This window comes from Malaclemys terrapin, chromosome 22 (assembly GCF_027887155.1).
Source record: "Malaclemys terrapin pileata isolate rMalTer1 chromosome 22, rMalTer1.hap1, whole genome shotgun sequence".
In the NCBI taxonomy this organism is placed as follows: Eukaryota; Metazoa; Chordata; order Testudines; family Emydidae; genus Malaclemys; species Malaclemys terrapin.
Window position 1 is genome coordinate 4,125,719 of NC_071526.1, and position 17,938 is coordinate 4,143,656.

A 17,938-nucleotide genomic window follows, 5' to 3' on the forward strand; every position below is an offset into this window, starting at 1 on the left:
ATATTAAGCGAGTGCAAGAGAGTGTGATGAATTACCATGAAGTAAGAACAGATTATAGAGCAAATTTAGAGGTTTTGGTTGGAACTACTTTGGTAGCTAAATCAGAGAATTGGGAGGGAGCCCAAACAAGCAATATATAAAGCAATCCTACTGTTGGGCATTTGACCTGTGTAAAAACAATTGGTCAATTGGCCAGTCAAATATTGTGAAATAATGTGAAAAATTGTCAAATATTTTAAAGCATTAATTAGTACAGTATTATTAGTACAGTAACAAAAGTAACAAAAAAGAGCAAGACATTATGGTTGCCAGTAGACTTAGCATTAGATACTTATGCGTAATTACAAAAAGTAAGTTACTTAACTAAGGTACTTTAACTCAGAAAAATGCAAAACAATGAAGTTCTAAAAAAAATTAAAGAATGACACCATACAGAAGGTAGGCTGCTGCTTATATCAGGACATTCTTGGAATATTTGACAACATTTCATGATGGCCAAATAATAAATAAGTAGTCAACTGACATTATTTGATGGGTCAATTGACCAGTTTGCCAAGCCTATGCAGTCTATCCTTTCAACTCCCCAGCAAAAAAACCCCAGGGTCAGAAAAGATCATTCCAATTCCTTCATCATACAGGTAAACCAACTAATGAGAACTTTATTTTGAGCTGAAGACTCTGAAAAGAGCTAGGAAATATGGTGCAGTCCATCATCTCCTCCACAGAGACAGCTGCAGGAAATATCTGCACTCTTCAGCTGTCTCAACTGAACCACCTGCAGAGCGGTGCTAATGAAGTGCTTGCTAACTTGAAGACCAACTCAGGAAAGAAACGGAATCCAGCCTGAATTATATATAAATCTCAAGGGTGTTTAGTTTAAGGTGGCTGTAGAAAAGTAAAAGGGAACTGCTCATGTCGATCTATACCTGGCCATCCCCTGCTGATATCCACCAGACACCTTTACTGACTTGACTTTGTTTTTACTGATAGCTCTTATGCAACAGGCTGTAATAAAAGTCTGAAAACAAAATGAGATACTTACCCTCCTTCAAAGATCTTGATCCTGGCTGGCTCCCCTCTTTTGGACATGGGAGCCTCTTCTTCTGATTTGCCTCTTTTATCCTCTTCCTTTTCAGCTCTAGTTAAATCTTTTCGACCTTCATTGGAAAGGAGTGAAGGCAAATGAACCTACCTCCCCAAAAGAGCAAAACAATCATTTATTACATTTCAAATGGCTCTAACAAACACACAGACCATATATACTGGGTTCCCTCAGATAGAGAAGGCAACCTACCACATGTGGTGCTGACTATGGTGACTGTACCTAGTAAGTAGGACTTACATTTTCAAACATGATCTCTAATTCTGGATCTTGTCCTCTGTTTGATATGTCTTATTTAGACTGAACTTTTAAGGGTGGGGAATGTGTTAAAGCATCATGTAAATTAATAACAATTTACATATATTATTATAAAAACTATAATCATTAACAAATATTTAAGAATTACATCCCTCTTGTAAGGTGGGTCTATTCAGTTATCTTCATTTTACAAATCAGAAAACTGAGGCATAGACAAGTGAAGTGTCTTGTCCAGGGTCACTCAGTGAGTCAGTGGCAGTCGGGAATAGAAACCAGGAGACCAGGTTCCTAGTGCATTGCTCCAGCGGTTAGAGATGATCTCCTATATATCCATACACTTTCTCTCATAGATTCAGACAGTGTATGAATTCCTAGAAAGGAAATAGTTTTAAAATGTAGGAGTTTGACCTCAGCTTTGGTATCTTCAGAAATCTAGATTTTCGCTCTCTAAACTTTGTATGAACCGATGGTTACTGAAAGCTCTTGGGCGACTTCCTTTCAGGAAGAACAAAGCTAGCCGGGGCTTAGCACCCCCACCGCCACAAATCTAATGCCAACAAAAACTGTTCCTCCCTCTCCCCCGAGAGGTTCTAAAAGTGAAGTTTTCTCTTCCTCCCACTGCTAAGCATGAGGCTCTTTGCTTTGTCATAGACCCAATCATAAAGACAGTCACACAGTGACATGCCATCTAGCGTGACTGTAAATCATTATGTTCTGTGCTATGTGACTCAATCTATTCTAAGAAGAGCAAGACTCTGCATCTGGACCTCGTTATGCTACTGCAAGGAGCTCTGCATGACATTACATTTGGTGACATTACAAAGTTATGAGTTAACAAAACATTTTCTTTCACATCATCCACAAAGGTTTGAAAGTGCAAGGCAAGTTAGCTTTCACCTGAATTACATTTACTCTGTGTACACAGCAGTACAGAGTGATTTCATTTTGTAGATATTGCCATTAGATGCTCAATGGATCATCCATAGCATTAAACTGTGTCCCAGATGATCAACAGTTCACTTCTTGGGGGAAGGTTGGGAGTGGCTTGTGAGAAGTTTCACTACTGTATGTTATTGCAAACTACAATCTGATTACTAGAGGAAGGAAGATCTACCACAGATTAGTGATATGACACTTGGCAAATCATTTAGGGCAAAGTTTTCAAAATTTTCCACTAATTTTGGGAATCTGGCTTGAGACACTCAGCGTACATCTACACAGCCAAAAAGTCCCCACAGCAGTGAGTCTCAGAACCTGTGTCAACAGACTTAGGCTCATAAGGTCTGTGCTGTGGGGCTAAAAATAGCAATGTAGATGTTCGGACTTGGGCTGGTGCCTGAGTTCTGAAAGCCGAGGGTCTCAGAGCCCAGGATCCAGTCCAAGCCCAAATGTCCACATTACTATTTTTAGACCCGCAGCACAAGCCCAAGTCAGTTAACCCAGGCTCTGAGACACACAGCTGTGGGGATTTTTTTGCGGGGATTGTAGGGTGCTGAGAAAATGAAGTCAGTGGGAGCACAGATGATCGGCACCCTTGAAAACCAAACCTTAGATGTCATGATTTGAACATCCAAAGTTAATGAAACTTTTCTGCAACTTTTCACCTTAACTTTTTCTATGCCCCAGTTTCACCATTTGTAAAAGAACAGTAATAATAAATGCCATCACAGATGTAGGGTTAGGCTTACTATCTCAATGTTTTTGAAAGGGTCAGATATAAATGGCCAGATGGAAGGCCCTAGACAGATGTAAAATAAATGATACAATTGCTATTTTACTATTATACAATTGCATCATTTACCAAGTGTGCATGTTCACTAAGCAATTTAGTTAGTCAGGCAGCTATTTGCAGAGCTTCAAACTTTACCTGCTTGGTAAATCTCCCTGAGACTGAAAAATCAAGCCAAGTCTGAAGACTGTATGCAATGTACTACAGCTTACTGGTAACTGCCGGTATGTCCTATTGTATTAAAGACTATGGCTTATATTAACGTTTCTATTGTATTAACTGACAATGTACAGTTATAGAAAGAGGATTTTTAAGGAAAATAATTACAAAAGGTGCGGACTGAAGCCTGAACTTTCAGCCCCTTGACTGAGGCCATTGGAACCCAGCTATTGTTGACCACAGCTTCCTGGGTAGCCAGGAAACTGTCCCTGGGAATCTTTCTCAGTAACATGTAAAGGAGCAGGCTTTAGAATGTCACTCCTCCTTCACAGTTGACTAAAAATCACTTTTTTCCTCCGTTGAATGAAACATGATTTGTGCTAATACGATCCCATTTAAGCAGCAGTTACTAATATAAACTAAGGAAAACCATTTTCTTAGAAGACACATCAATAAAGAAGCCATCCCAATTTAGTGTGTCGTAGCTGAATACAGTAAACTTAAAACTATATTTTACACATACACAGCACCTTTCGTCATGAAACATTTTACAAATATATACATATACCACCAGTAAATGGTAGTGGCTTTGGAGTAGGAGACAGATATATAAGAGAGAGCACAACAGTGTGGGGAGGTGAATGTTGTAGATACACCAGGACAAATCCCCTACTCTTGCAAAATGCATCATGACCACTTTAATATCCACTGGGGCTTTCTTTTTAAGGTTTTGGCAAAAAGATCTTTAATCCATTTGGGGGAAACTGTATGTAATGAAATATCTCTGTCTTGAGGATTGAGAGTTGTGTCATCCCTGTCTAGATGCTAACCTATGATTACAGGGAAACCAGATATTTTAAACCTGATGTTTAGGTCATCTTCCCCAGCACAGCCTAAAAGCACTACTCAGTGTACGTGTGAGCACCCACAGGCCATGACAAAGTCAATTGGCGGGCGGGTGGCTCAGCATTTCTCAGAATGAGGCTCATAGTTGGTAATACACTTTGAGACTTTTGGGATGAAGGATGCAGCATAAGGGTAAAGTATTGTTATTATAACACACATAGTATGTGTCTCCTAGCTCCTTGAAATCATGTCTTGGGGGTTTCTGCAGGAGATTGATGGAACTGTTGAAGAGAAATATGGTAACTATGTGTATTTGTGTATGGTAACTATGTGTATTTTAAGACATATTTATAAGCAGCAATTGCAGCTGACATGACAATAAATTCAGGGTTCATTTTGCGATTCAGAAATAAAATGAACAATCCGGCAATACAAATTGGGTTGAAATGAGTATCAAATTGCAAAATCTTCAGAGCAACTCTGTTTGCTAATCTGCATAATCATGACCTGGATTAGGGATTTGTATAGTTCCCTATGAACTGAAAACAGTATGTGCTATGCTCTGGAATCCTCCCTCCCCTCCCCACCACCAAAATGAAGGGGAAAGCACTGCGTGGTACCCAATAGCTTCTCCCAGACCCATAGGCCCACATGGCATCCCAGTGACTTTAGTGGAGCTCTGCAGTCGGAGGGCTCTGCCTGTGTGAAGCAGTTTGCATGACTGTGGCATGGTTGGTTAAGAATATAAACCAGGTTCGTCTTACTTCTTTTAACCCTTTTTGGGGTTTAGGGTCAATTTTACAAAAGTATTTAGGCCCTTAAAGATGCAGTTGGGCACCTAGTGGCATATAAGCTGCAAAGTGAGTTAAGTGCTTAACTCCCATTGATTTTTCAATGGGAGTTAAGTGCCCAAACTGTTCGGGTGCTTTACTAAATCCCACGACCTGCCTATCTGCATCTTTAGGTTCCTAAATATGTTTGTAATCTGGCCCTGAGTACTTTTGACTATTCAGATACCATGGTGATGACTCTGGGATAGGTAGGTAGACTTACAGATGGAATCCCATTACTTAAAACATCCCTACTAGTTTATTTTTTATTAACATTGCACAAAACAAAACAAAAATTATGAGAACTTTTATAATTTTTTTAAATGGAAATATCAAGGCAAATGTAAGTGTCATCTTTTGTGCTCAGTACTGGTAATTCAAAGTAAGGAGGCGATCACGTACTGCTCTGCTGATTACCAGACAAGTAGACACTGAACTATATAATAACCTGCCATAAAGCAGATTTGCCAATGTCTTTTGGCCAATAGTGTTTTTTGTGTTCTTATGCACTCCTGCTGTCCCACTGAGGGTAAGCACTCACCAGCGTGAGAAAGGGATGCACAAGGAGCCCCTACTAAATTAACACCTCCCTTCCCTGCATTTCTGCCCTCCCACACAAACACATACAGATAGGAGAAAAACAACACTTTTCTTACCTCCGTCATTTTTGGCTTCCTGGAGCTGGACGGCACAAGCCTGCCTGTCTCTGGACGTGGAGCTGTAGCCATGGTATAGATTTCTTTGCACACCTTCTGCTTGGATCTCAGGAGTGAGAGGGCTGCTTTAGTGGATATACCAGGGAGGTTGGGATTATACAAGCTAATGCACCAGCTGGCATACACTGAGGACCTTCGGTCGACTTGCTGGACGTGATTTGGCTTTATGTAGTTTAAATAGCACCAACTGACATTAGTAGTTGTGTGGAGACTGGGGAACTGAAATACCTTCTTCAGATCTGTACCTTCTCGAGACTTCATTGCACTTTGTGTGACATCAGAATGAGGTGCTGGGCTCGGAGGATTTGGTAGGGGGTGTTCTGCCAGCTCTTTGGAGTCTTCCTTCTTTACTGTCTGCAAAGGTGTCTTGCTTCGGAACTGCTTGCCAGCTTGTGGTGTGTATTCCTCCAGTGCCTCAAAGCTCAAAGCACCTGAATATGGCAAGGCTGGTGGCATAGTACTTGGGATTTCCTTTGGCTCGGATTGCTCAGAGGACAAATTAGGTGGAGTTTCAACTTCAAACTGGCCTTGGCTCTCTGCCAGAAAGTGAGATCTATCCTGCTTTTTCCCCTCCTCTATTGCACTTGGTGGCTTCACCACTTCCAACTTTTCTTCCACTTCAGAGACTTCCTCCTCTTTCACTCTTTTCTGCTGCTGTGTTTCCATCGTCAGCTCCAGGCTACCAGCTGGAGAGAGCATCCGCTTGCTTCCACCAACTGTTGATGAGCCCCCTTCCAATCCCAGAACACTTTCTGATGGGGAGGTGAGTGGCATATAGCCCTTCCTTTCTGGTAATGGCAATGGCACTCTCAGATACGGAGTCTGGAAGATGCTTCTTTGATCCTCTGTGATCATCTGTGCCAAATCGAAGCCTATTCCATGAACATCAGCGCTGCACACCAGGGCACCCTTCGGTTGGCGATCATCAAACTTTGGAAGGACAATAGAAGATGGACTACACTGGGACTGAGTGACTAGGATTTGAGAAAGAGTAGTATACATTGCACTCCCATAGGTTGGCATGTTAGTCTGAATGCGAACGGGGACTACAAGTGATACCATAGGATCCGGACATGTAGGAACCATCAGCTGAGATGTGGAGACTGAGGCAGAAGGGCTGGCTGTGCAGGTCAAAGGATGTAACCTGCTGTCGGAGCTGTATTCTGTGCATGGAGAAAGGCTGGAGGCCCCGGCTGGTGGAGAGACACTGGATTTGATCTGCGGTAAATGGCCACCAACCTCACCCGGCAACTGGAGAGCAAACGGAGACTGTAGAGGTAGAAAAAATGCAGAAGGGAGTGGTGAGGAGCCCGGGTAATGGACAGGTAAGAATGAAGAGTGCTGCCTGAATGGTACTTCTGCTGGATGTGATATTAACGGAGGGACAATGTGAAGCTGGCCTGGGTGGAGAAGAGCCTGCTGGAGAGGAAGTGGTGGTGTCTGAAATATAGAGGGAGGAATCTGTGGCATAGGAAACTGAGCAGAGAGGATGTCGGACATCGTATGAGTGGAGAAGAGCTCTGCAGACTGTCCTGGCTGCGGCAGAAGGTGCTGGAAAGGGAAGAGAGATGCTTGTGGGGACATACGCTGTTTTTCATGCGGGGCTAGTTGTGGCATTGGATGATGAAACACCTGCAGAGCCTCAGAGTATGGCTGGCTGTACACATGCTGAGGGCTATCTTTTGGCTGACTCTTATCTCCATGTGAGGATGAGGACGACGAAGATGTTGGCTGATGGGGCAAACTGGTGGCAGGAGATTTACTGGAAGAAGGCAATGGTTCTTCTGTCTCTTGCCTTCCTTTTGGGGCTGAGTCTGTCTCATGCTCTGGATGCCTGGTGAGAGATGCTTGCCTAACCAGAAAGCACTTCCTCCTCTCCTGTGGAGCCGAGGAAAGTGAAGGGCCAGGTGTTGAAGCAGAAGAGGACGACAAGCTCCCATAGTCAAATGATTTACTACGGGGCTCCGACATCTGAGAAGGATGAGACACATTAGGGGTCTGCTCAGAAGCAGATCTTCGCATTTCCCTGGAATGATGATGGTGGCTCGGTACCATTAACATATGTGAGCCAATGCCAAGGGGTTTAGTATGGGATTCGGAGGGCTGGCTGACGGCCTCGGATTTACTGTATTCTTCACGATCAAATGAAATGGAATGGCTGGAGCCGTGGGATATACTACTTTCCTGACTTGGACTTCGCGTCAGGGAGACAGACTCAAAACTGGACTCTCCAGAAGACTGAGCCATTTCTGCCAGCCGCAGCCTTTTCTTTTTGGGTGGGAGTTTCTCAGCGGGCAGCTGGGAGAGAGTTTGGCTTCTCTGAGGCCACTGAAATTCCTCAGTTTTTTCCGGCTCTTTAGGAGGTGGCTCAGGCTCGGTTTCAGGTCTATCGGGCTCTTCAGTGACAAGAATCTCGGGGACCTGGATGTTGGGTTGGCGCACCAGCTTTGGCTGCAGGGAATGAGATGGCCTCCTGTGCTGCATTGCTGGCTGAGATGAATACTGTGGTAGAGGTTTTTCTTCTGCTTCCAAGCCGCTCAGCTGTTCTATAGAGTCAGACTTCTCGAAGGAACTTGTATGCTGGATGACAGAGATCTCTTTTGAAGTTTTTCTTCTCTCTTTGCTTTCTGCATTAGAAGCTGGCTTTGTAGTTCTGGAGTGAAAGCCAGCACTGACTTCGGTGAGCGGCACGGCTTTACCTGTATCGGCTGGTGATTTAATGGACTCACGGGGTAAGTTCAAAGCAACATCCGATGATGCTGGGTTAGTAAACTGACTTACTGGCCTCATGCTGGATGAGGGAGTTTCAGGCAACTCAAAAGCTGGAGGGTCCTCGTCATCACCAAGGCTCTTCTCTTTTCGTCTTTTTCTGAGTGGAGTAAGCTCTAAACCAGTCCCCAGCTTGTAATGCATCATCTGCGGCCATGTATCAGGATCCACAAGACTTTTCTCAGTGTCTGCAGAGGTATGGGAACTGGAAGAACGAGGCTTCGAGATCTGAAGTTCTGAACAGTAATATTTCTTATGCGCTTCATAATTATCCCTTTTCTTGTATCGAGCACCACAGATATTACACTCGTAAATGAACCCTTTAACTTTTGGACCCTTCCTTGACTTTCTGGTCAGATCACTTTCCTTGATTTCTTGTTCTTCGGCAGGTTTGGAAACGGTTTCTTTGCTTACTGAGCTAACCTCCTCTGAACCATATTCCATTCCCAAAGGTAGCTCAATGGCTGGTTGTCGTTTTAGCATTCGAGGATGTGAAGAAAACACTTGACTGCGGCTTACGACATCCGATTCCATGATGTGGTCGTCAAATGAATAACTACCTCTAAAGGTCTGAGGGGAGCTTATAGTGCAGGCAGCAGAAGGCATTGAGTGGCTTCTTAGGAGAGGCACTGTCTCTGTGGCACTGTGGGATTGCTGAAGTGATAACAATGATTGTTCAGGCTTAATTTTTTCACCGTGGGATGTCAATGATTTTGATGCATTCAACTGGCTACTGGAACCAGACTTGCTGTCAAACTGAAATGGTTCTCTATATACACCAGACTTTGGAGATTCAATGCTGCTACGTCTAGATAACGAACTTCTTCTAGGCTTCACGCTATCTATTTCACTGGTATCTACAACAGCTTCATTAATTGTAATTAGCTTAGTGATGTGTTCAATAACCTGTGTTCTAGGCACAGACAATGGTACCATGCTAGGTTTATCTTCAGTGGACACGTGCGGAAACCCCTGGGTTGTGGTTGCAGCTAACATTGCTGTCCTTTGCCCAATTCTCCCACATTTCCCAAAAATAATTTCTGCGTAAGATTTTGCATTTGTATTTGGCGGGCTGATCTGTTGTTCTGCACTTTCTGATCGCGAGAAGTAGCCTGACTCTGTACTTCCTTTACTGCCAGGGCTAAGGAATGCCTGCTCATCTATCACTTTCTTCCTTTCACTTAATCGGAGTGCAAGCTTCTGTTTTATAGTATGTGTATCTTCTGATTTGTGGCTCAAAGCATGATCAGATGATGGCTCCACAAACTGCGTGTTGTCCTCAAGAGACTGAGACATACTGGAATGGGATAATGAACACCGGTCGTGGCTGGAACCTTGGCTTCCTAGACTATGCAAACTACTAGATAACAGGGTGTGCTTTCGCCTGGGTGATAGTTCTACTGAATGACCTGACATTGCACTTGTCTCCTCTTCTGAATCTGTGCTTTCTCCTTCAGTAGGTTCTTCAAATTCCTCCCCACCGATCCTTTCCATTTCCAAACTGGAAGGATACATCTCTGCTCCAATTCCTGAGGCCAGCCCCGCTTTTATTCTATGAGCATGAGACTTCCTGTGTTTATACAAATTGCTTTTAGTCTTAAAAGAAAAGCCACATGGAATGCAAGGGTATGGCCGCTCACCTGTGTGTGATCTGATATGTTTCTGGAGTACACTTGGCTTTGCACAAGGCCTACTGCAGTACTGACAAATGTATTTGCCTGGCTTCTGAGGTTTCTTCTCCTTCTTGTGCACTTCCTCAGTTTGTTTTAAGGAAACTTGGGAAGGTCGAGGGATATAGACTTTTTGAACGGATGGCATGTCCTCTCCAGGAAGGATTGGTGAATGGGAAGGTATGAGCTGGCTGTGATGAGAATGAAGCCCAGGTGATGAAAAAGAGCCAGAGGGACCCGGTCTTACTGGATCGACTAGCTGCCATGTGGGCCCTTCAAGGATCTGCTCTGGTTTTCCAGGAGACATAAATGCTGGTGATAGTGGATGCTGCTGAAGCTGTGAAACGTGGGGAGAGTGCTCAAAAGAGGAATGCTTGGGTTGCTTCTGATGTCGAGTTTTCTCCTGAGATTCCTCTCTTGGAATTGGCAAGGAGCCAGAAAAGTGCTGCTGTGGTATGATATCACGAAGAGGGGTTGCTTGCGAAGAAGCAGAGCTGCCCTGATACGCAGAGGCAGATGAAATACTGGATTGGAAAGCCTCTCCTTTGGTAAGCCTCTTTCTGGGACTTTCCTCGGCCTTTTTTGTGCTTTTCTGGCTTTGTTCAGGATCCATGACCTTAAAAGGGTCTTTGAATGCTATTTTGGGCAGGTTTTGGCAGGCTTCATTTATGAATAATAAAGGTCTCCTCTGTAGATTCCCTGCTTTGCCTGCATTTGCTATGAAGCTGGAGCTACCAAGAGATGGTTGTTGATATAAGATTTTACTAAAGTATCACTAGTTGCTATTTGATTCAAAAAAATGTTTCAGGGTCAATAAAGTTCACATTGGTAACGCATGACAAACTACTTCAAAGAGAGAAAACTTTCCAAAACTTTTAGTCCAAATGTTTTCCTTGTGAACTTGGTTAAGGCTTTAAATCTTGCCATTTTATTTCAGTTGACAGTGGCAAGCCTTCAAAGTCAAGAAGCAACCCACAATGTGTCTCTTGTTTGTTATGCAAACCTTTGAAAACTTGAGACTTTAGCGCTCATCTCATAATCATCGTTTTCCTTTGCAAGGAAAATAACACTGAATGGTGTGTGTTCCCTGTGTCTTCCTGCTCTTCCACTTTTGAGTTCAAAGGCTTTGAAAAAGTATTCTCCACATTTCTGTAATTACAACAACCAAGACACAAAAACAAACACACAAATTACTGCAGCATTCATATTTCACCAATTAAATACTGTTATATTTTTATAGAGGATAACAACATTCTATACAAAAGAAAATTCATAATAGTTCAACTAATTCTTACCATTTTAAACATTTTTAGTGAAAATGCAAACCTAAATATTACTGCTGTGAAAACTCAGGGATCTACTCTCTTTTCAATACATGCATACCCAGGCACTGTAACAATAACTAAAGCTAGAGGGATACAAACAACTTGAAATCTAGTCACAGTATTTAAAAAAAATGAGTTAAAAGTAATTTCAGATCTTACACCTGCTAGACTTCTCCCTCACCCCCTGCCAATTTTTACAATCACATTTTCCTACCTAATTTAATGGACTATACAAAGAAAACCACGGAACTAAGTACATACAAAGTATTAGCAAATGCACCAAGTAAAAACACTGAAAAACAGAGAACAATCTCTCTCCTTCTAAAGTCTCTTAATGCTGCAATAATCTTAGGTGTCACTAGTTATAACAGTATGTAAAAAAAAAAACATACAGAATATTTTCTTAAATTGACTGTGTCCCTTTAAGTAAGCTCCCTGAGTTTATCATTTTTTTCCCCTAATAGATAATGACAGGGAGTCCTATTTTAGTGCTGCTCCTGTCGGATGCCCATATCTCAAATATGAGGTTGCTCACGTTGGCACTGTGTGCGTAAATGCTAGATTTATGGGCCTACCATTTTAACCAGGGCCGGCTCCAGCTTTTTTGCCACCCCAAGCGGCGAAGAGAGAAAAAAACAAAAGCCGCAATCGGCGTCTGCTCTCCCGCACCGCATCATTCTTTGGCGGCAATTCGACGGCCGGTCCGTCCCTCCGAGAAGGACTGAGGGACCCGCCGCCAAAGACCCAAACGTGCCGCCTCCTTCCATTGGGCCGCCCCAAGCACCAGCTTGCTAAGCTGGTGCCTGGAACCGGCCCTGATTTTAACAACCCAGTGTGGGCTTGGGATGTCCTATTTACATGACCACATTTGAAAACTGACCCCACATTCTCAGATCAGTGTACCACATTCTCAGATCAGTATACATTATCATAACTGTCATTCACACTTAATCTTTGAGACTACAGTGAGATTAAAACTCAGAATAGTGGGGACACCTCACTTGTTTTTTTGTCATTACTCTAGGCACCTAAACAATATAATTGCAATGCTTTTCATATCCCTAGACATCTCGCATATTCATCATACTCCAATATTTAGCTTCCTCTGTTGCTGAAGGGCCATTGCCACTGCTCTCAGCCTCTCCATTCCTCTTACAACCTGGCTGTAATTCACAAGTTTTTGATTTCTAAGTGCATGGACTTGTCTGCCAGGTGTGGAGACACGTGGCAACGGTGAACAGCAACTCCCAGAATCTTTGGAATTCCACCACCCTGCAATCAGGGCCGGCTCTGGCTTTTTTGCTGCCCCAAGCAAAAAAAAAAAAAAAAAAAAAATTGGGGCAGCCAGAATGGCAAAGCAAAAAAACAACAACAACAACAAAACACAAAAAAACCCTGCAGCGCGGCCAGAGCGACAAAGCAGGAAAAAAAAAACAACCTGCAGCGCGGATGGAGCCAGGATACAGGGGGACTCCCTGCGCTGCAGACGTTCCCCGGCTAGCGGGGGGAGGGGGAGGGAGCGGGGTGGAGAGAGAGAAGGGGGGCGGCCAGGGCTTCAGCGGGGCGCTCGCCACATGGCCCTGACTGCCGTGCCACCTGCCGGGAGGGCTCCGCGCCGCTCCGGTCGGCGGGGAGGGAAGGACACGGGCTGCCCTGCTGGGCTTGCTACAGACCTGGCACCGGCTGGGGCAGACGGAGCGTGCAGCCCGCTCCAAGCAGGGCGCTCCCCTCCTCCGCGCCGCTGCCCCCTACAGGGCAGCCGGATCGGCGAACAAAACAAAACAAAACAAAAACAAACAAAAACAGTGGCCGTGCCGCCCTAGGATTGGCCGGAATGCCTCCCCGTAGAATCTGCCGCCCCAAGCACGAGCTTGCTCAGCTGGTGCCTGGAGCCGGCCCTGCCTGCAATGGATACCTGTACTTGTCAGTATAAGAGAGGAACTTAGCTCCGTGAGCTTTCAGCATGTTAAAGGACTTTAAGGAATAATACAGCTGTTTGGAGCATGTCTCTGAGACTCTCTCCAGTCACTGGAGTTAACTGCATTAACGGTATTATATCACATTTTTTTAAACATATGCATAGAGGTTGCAGTTCTCTCCCATCTGCAATATCCTTATTTAGAGCATATTCTGAATATGTAGGCTGCAATTTTCAAACCTGAGTGCCTAAATTTAGTCACCTAAATAAAAAGTCTGATTTTCAGAGGTGCTGAGCACCCATAACTCCAAATGAAGTAAATCAGGTAAATTGCGTATATAGGGCAATCCACTTACAGTGAACTTGGATATGAGACGCTGTTAACCTACTGTCAGTCAACAAACCAAAAGCTTTTAAAGAGAATGTTTGGCAAGACATATTCAGCCTTTACTGAAATAGGAGAGCTTCTCAGAGAGATGGAATGGAAGATGGCCAGTGTCTTGTGAGAAACAGGGATTGTGTCTCTTAAGTAGGAACAATTGGTAAGTACAATGTTGTGACACACTGTACCTCAAAATAATACCCTGTAACCTCCACATTCACCACTTTTATGTGTCATTATGATATATTTTGTACAAAGTAGGCCTTGTGAGGTATCATTTGAAAACTCATAATTTGCTGAATATCATCCTGTTAAAATCTGTGCATCAACATTGTATATGGAAATATGAGATTTTGCTATAGGTTTGTTACTGAAACATATTGTGAGTCTAGGAAACACCCACAGACTAGTCCCTCAGAGATAACAAAGGACAATAAACAAAGGCCTTGAATGTCAAGCTGCACATACATAGAAGGTGCAAGCAAGAATTTGCAATTCATATGAAGGACTGATTGTAAGGCAAGTAGGCAATAGGACTGCCTAACCCCATGACACAGCAAGGATTTTTCCAGTACGAGGAGTTGGGGTATAAAAAGGGAGAATACACTACACACAAATTACCTCTCCTCCCCTCACCTCTATTCACAGAGCAAGATTGTTTGAAAGACAAAGAAGCATCATTGAACTAGAGGAATAGTCCCAGGCTGTAAGGGGATCCAGTCGCTTGCTTCAAATTTTACTTATCTTGGTAAAGTTTAGGCATTAGATTGTGATTCTATCATTTTATTTCCTTTTGTAACCAATTCTGACTTTTTATGCCTGTATCACTTATAATCACTTAAAATCTATCTTTCCATATGTGACATTATCTGATTGGAATATGATCATACAAATCATTGTTGCTACCACTGTTATATAATTGCAACGAATCTTACACAAAGTGTGACGCATGGCCAGAAAGGGTTAAGCATCCTGCAGGGCAAATGACCCCAAGCCAACCTTTAGAGACATGTTAGAAAAGTATGCAAATGGTAATTAGAGCCATTCCATGGCAGATAGGCTAGAACTTTGAAATGCAAACCTATATTGTTAGAATTTAGAGGTGATACTAATTGTATGTGTGTACTCATATCTTGTTAGAGGTTAACAATGTAGTCAAACAGTCCCTGTCTATACTGTATTCTGTTAATTCACAGATCAAAAGGAAATATTAACATTTAAATCAACTGTAGATAGAGTGATATCAATGTATTCATCTCTCTTTGAAATGTATAGCAAATCACCTGTGAATGGTGGAAAATAGGTAATTGCCTTATGTTAATCCCTATAGCTAATTACTGGTGATGCTTAGGAAATAGGTCTACTTCAGAGTCTCCATGATTGCCTATTGTTCGCCTAAGGACTTCAAGCTGTCAAAAGAAGGCCTGAAACTGTATAAAAACCTTTGGGTCCTGATCCTTTTTAGCTCAGATCTGCTTGATGCTTCATGTAGTGAAGCTTAAGTCATAAGACTGAGATCTCCATTCCTATCTGCATCGCCGTGAATATGAATATTGGACTATAACCTATGGACTAATCCTGAAAGAACACTTTGCAACTACAAAGCTCATCATCTCTACTATGAATCTGATATCAGAACTGTACTCATGTCTACATGTATATTGATCTTTTAACCAATACTCTCTCTTTTCTTTTTTAATAATTTTTAGGTTAGTTAACAAGAATTGGCTGTAAGCATGTGTTTGGGTAAAAACTGGAATATTAATTAACTTGGGAGGTAATGTGTCCAATCCATTGGGATTGGTAGAACTTTCCTATATGATGAATAAGGTTTTCAGTGATCCTCATCATATTTGACTTGGGTGTCTGGGTGGAGGCCTGAGGCTGGGTTGCTTTAAGGGAACTATGTTGTTGGCTTCTGGGTAACCAGTAAGGTAATACAGAAGCTGTTTTGTGCTGGTTTGGTAAATCTAAGTATTGGAATATCCACCAGCTTTGGGGATTGTCTGCCCCATTCTTTGCAGTTCACCTTAATTGAGAAACCTCAGTGTGGCTCCCCTGGGATCCCAGTCATTCCATAGTTAATAAACTTGTTTTAATATTTTATCTCAACCACTGTGTTTTGGGTTGAAGTGTCTGGGGGAATCTCTACTCAGATTAACAAAGGTTGTGGCATGATATTTTCCTTTGATGAAATTATGAACTAATTAATGAGTTTACACTGATCAAGACGGTCTTAAATAGTGTAATATACACATTTCTGGGGTGCAAGGCTGGGGCTGGGGGATTTGCGGGTGTCGCCCTGTAAACAGTTCCTGAGTGGCTGGGAGAGCATTCCTGTAACCTTGCTGGGTGTGCCTTTGCATGCTAATGGTTGTGTGTGAGCCTCAAGGCTAAGCACTGGAATAAATTGCTTAGGGAGGTTGTGGAATCTCCATCATGGGAGATTTTTAAGAGCAGGTTGGACAAACATCTGTCAGGGATGGTCTAGATAATACTTAGTCTGCCATGAGTGCAGGGGACTGGACTAGATGACCTCTCGAGGTCCCTTCCAGTTCTATGATTCTATGAAGAGGGTTCAATTGATTTTAATAAAACATCTTAATAAAAATGCTGCTACTTAAGAGCTTGATCCCACCCAGATGAAATGCGTTTATATGTGAGCATGAGGTGAACGGTGCTGAGCTGGGTGGGGAGTACGAGGAATCCCCATCCTGTGCTACCGAGAGCACTGCTCCCCAGTCCCCAGGTCACTACTGCAAATAACAGCAGTGAGGCTCAACAGGGGAACATGCTGCTTAGCTGATGGTTGTGTTTGACCATCCCATTGTCTCTGTGAGTGAGACCCTGTCTCAACTAGAACACAAAGGTGTTATTTTAAAAACCTGCCAGCTACCATTTTTAATTAATGGAGCTGAAAAACGTAGCACATCCTAGCACTCATCACAACCAGCTGGCTTGTTCTGGAAAGGGTCAAACACTATCCACACTAGCTGCTAGCACATTTTTAAACACCGCTTAAAACTAGCCCATTTAAACAAAATCAAAACACCTTTCTTTCTAGTGTAGACAGGACCTTTGAGAGCCCACACTTGAGACTTCCTTCCTTTCGTTTACACATGGATTCTGCTAGGTGCTCACATTTCTCCTAGAGCTTCATGCCCTTCCACTATCTGCTGAGCACCTCGCAGACTTGCAACAGCAAGCTAAAGAGGCTGCCTTATTTTATTCACAAGTTTGTTGCTAAAAGGAGCAATTCATTATAGTTTTGAAACCTTTTTAAACGGTCCTGGCTCCCAGCAAATGTCTGACTAACACCAGCTAGGACCAGTCTGCTTGAGGCGGAACACTCATCGCTGATGATTAACCGCATGTCCTTTTCACGCTTGTCACAATCTTAAGAAGTACCCTGCTCTGGGGTCATTTCTAGACTTACACCAGTGCATTGTAGTTTCGACACATCTGCCCCTCTGTGGTGCCCTCATGCCAGCTGTAGTCTGTGGAACAGAACATTAATTTAGCCACCAGCTTCTAGTCATATTTACATTTACAGTGCACAGATGGATCATGGGAGTGTGAAAGGAGAACGTGGGATGTGACAGACCCAAGTCCCCAGATTCCAATGGAGAGAATCAACTTCAGCATCATTTCTCTGATTTAGTGAACATTCTGCATCATGAACATGGTGCTGCTACAAGATTTCAAAATGTCCTGTAAATGAAGTGATAGTGTTACTTTTTGTTTAAAATCAGTGCTCTTTGCTCAGCACACCAGTAAGATAAGACAGAAGCAGTCTGGCATTTCTTTTCTTACTACTTTAGTTTGCTGGAAATGGATCTAAGCAGAGACTGTTTAAGAAAGCTGTGAGCTCTCTCTCTCTCTCTCTCCCCCACAAGCTCAACCCCATGCATTAAAAACTGCCAGCTACAGCACTTTGCGACAGGCCAAAAAGAAGTCTGCATTTTGCTTTCTCCTATGGCCTCCATGATCACAACTCTGTGTGGGAGGGATAGCTCAGTAGTTTGAGCATTGGCCTGCTAAACCCAGGGTTGTGAGATCAATTTTTGAGGGGGGAGCTGGGGCACAATCAGTACTTGGTCCTGCTAGTGAAGGCAGGGGGCTGGACTCAATGACCTTTCAAGGTCCCTTCCAGTTTTAGGAGATAGGATATCTTCATTAATTTATTTATTGACAATGACACCTTTGTGATTTAGGGGAGGGGTTTTGAGATGAT

At 43.1% G+C, this 17,938-nt stretch overlaps 1 protein-coding gene across 3 annotated transcripts in view; it reads right to left on the reverse strand.

Moving 5' to 3' along the window:
* HIVEP3 (HIVEP zinc finger 3) overlaps nucleotides 1-17,938 on the reverse strand; it is a 432,975-nt gene that overhangs the window by 93,740 nt on the left and 321,297 nt on the right. For all 3 annotated transcript variants that reach the window (XM_054011998.1, XM_054012000.1, XM_054011997.1), the window contains 2 exons: nucleotides 5,581-11,228; nucleotides 1,043-1,188 (listed from right to left, as the gene is read on the reverse strand). In XM_054011998.1, coding sequence (XP_053867973.1) covers nucleotides 1,043-1,188; nucleotides 5,581-10,692 — 5,258 coding nt within the window. In that variant the 5' untranslated portion in view covers nucleotides 10,693-11,228. The remainder of the gene's footprint in view (nucleotides 1-1,042; nucleotides 1,189-5,580; nucleotides 11,229-17,938) is intronic.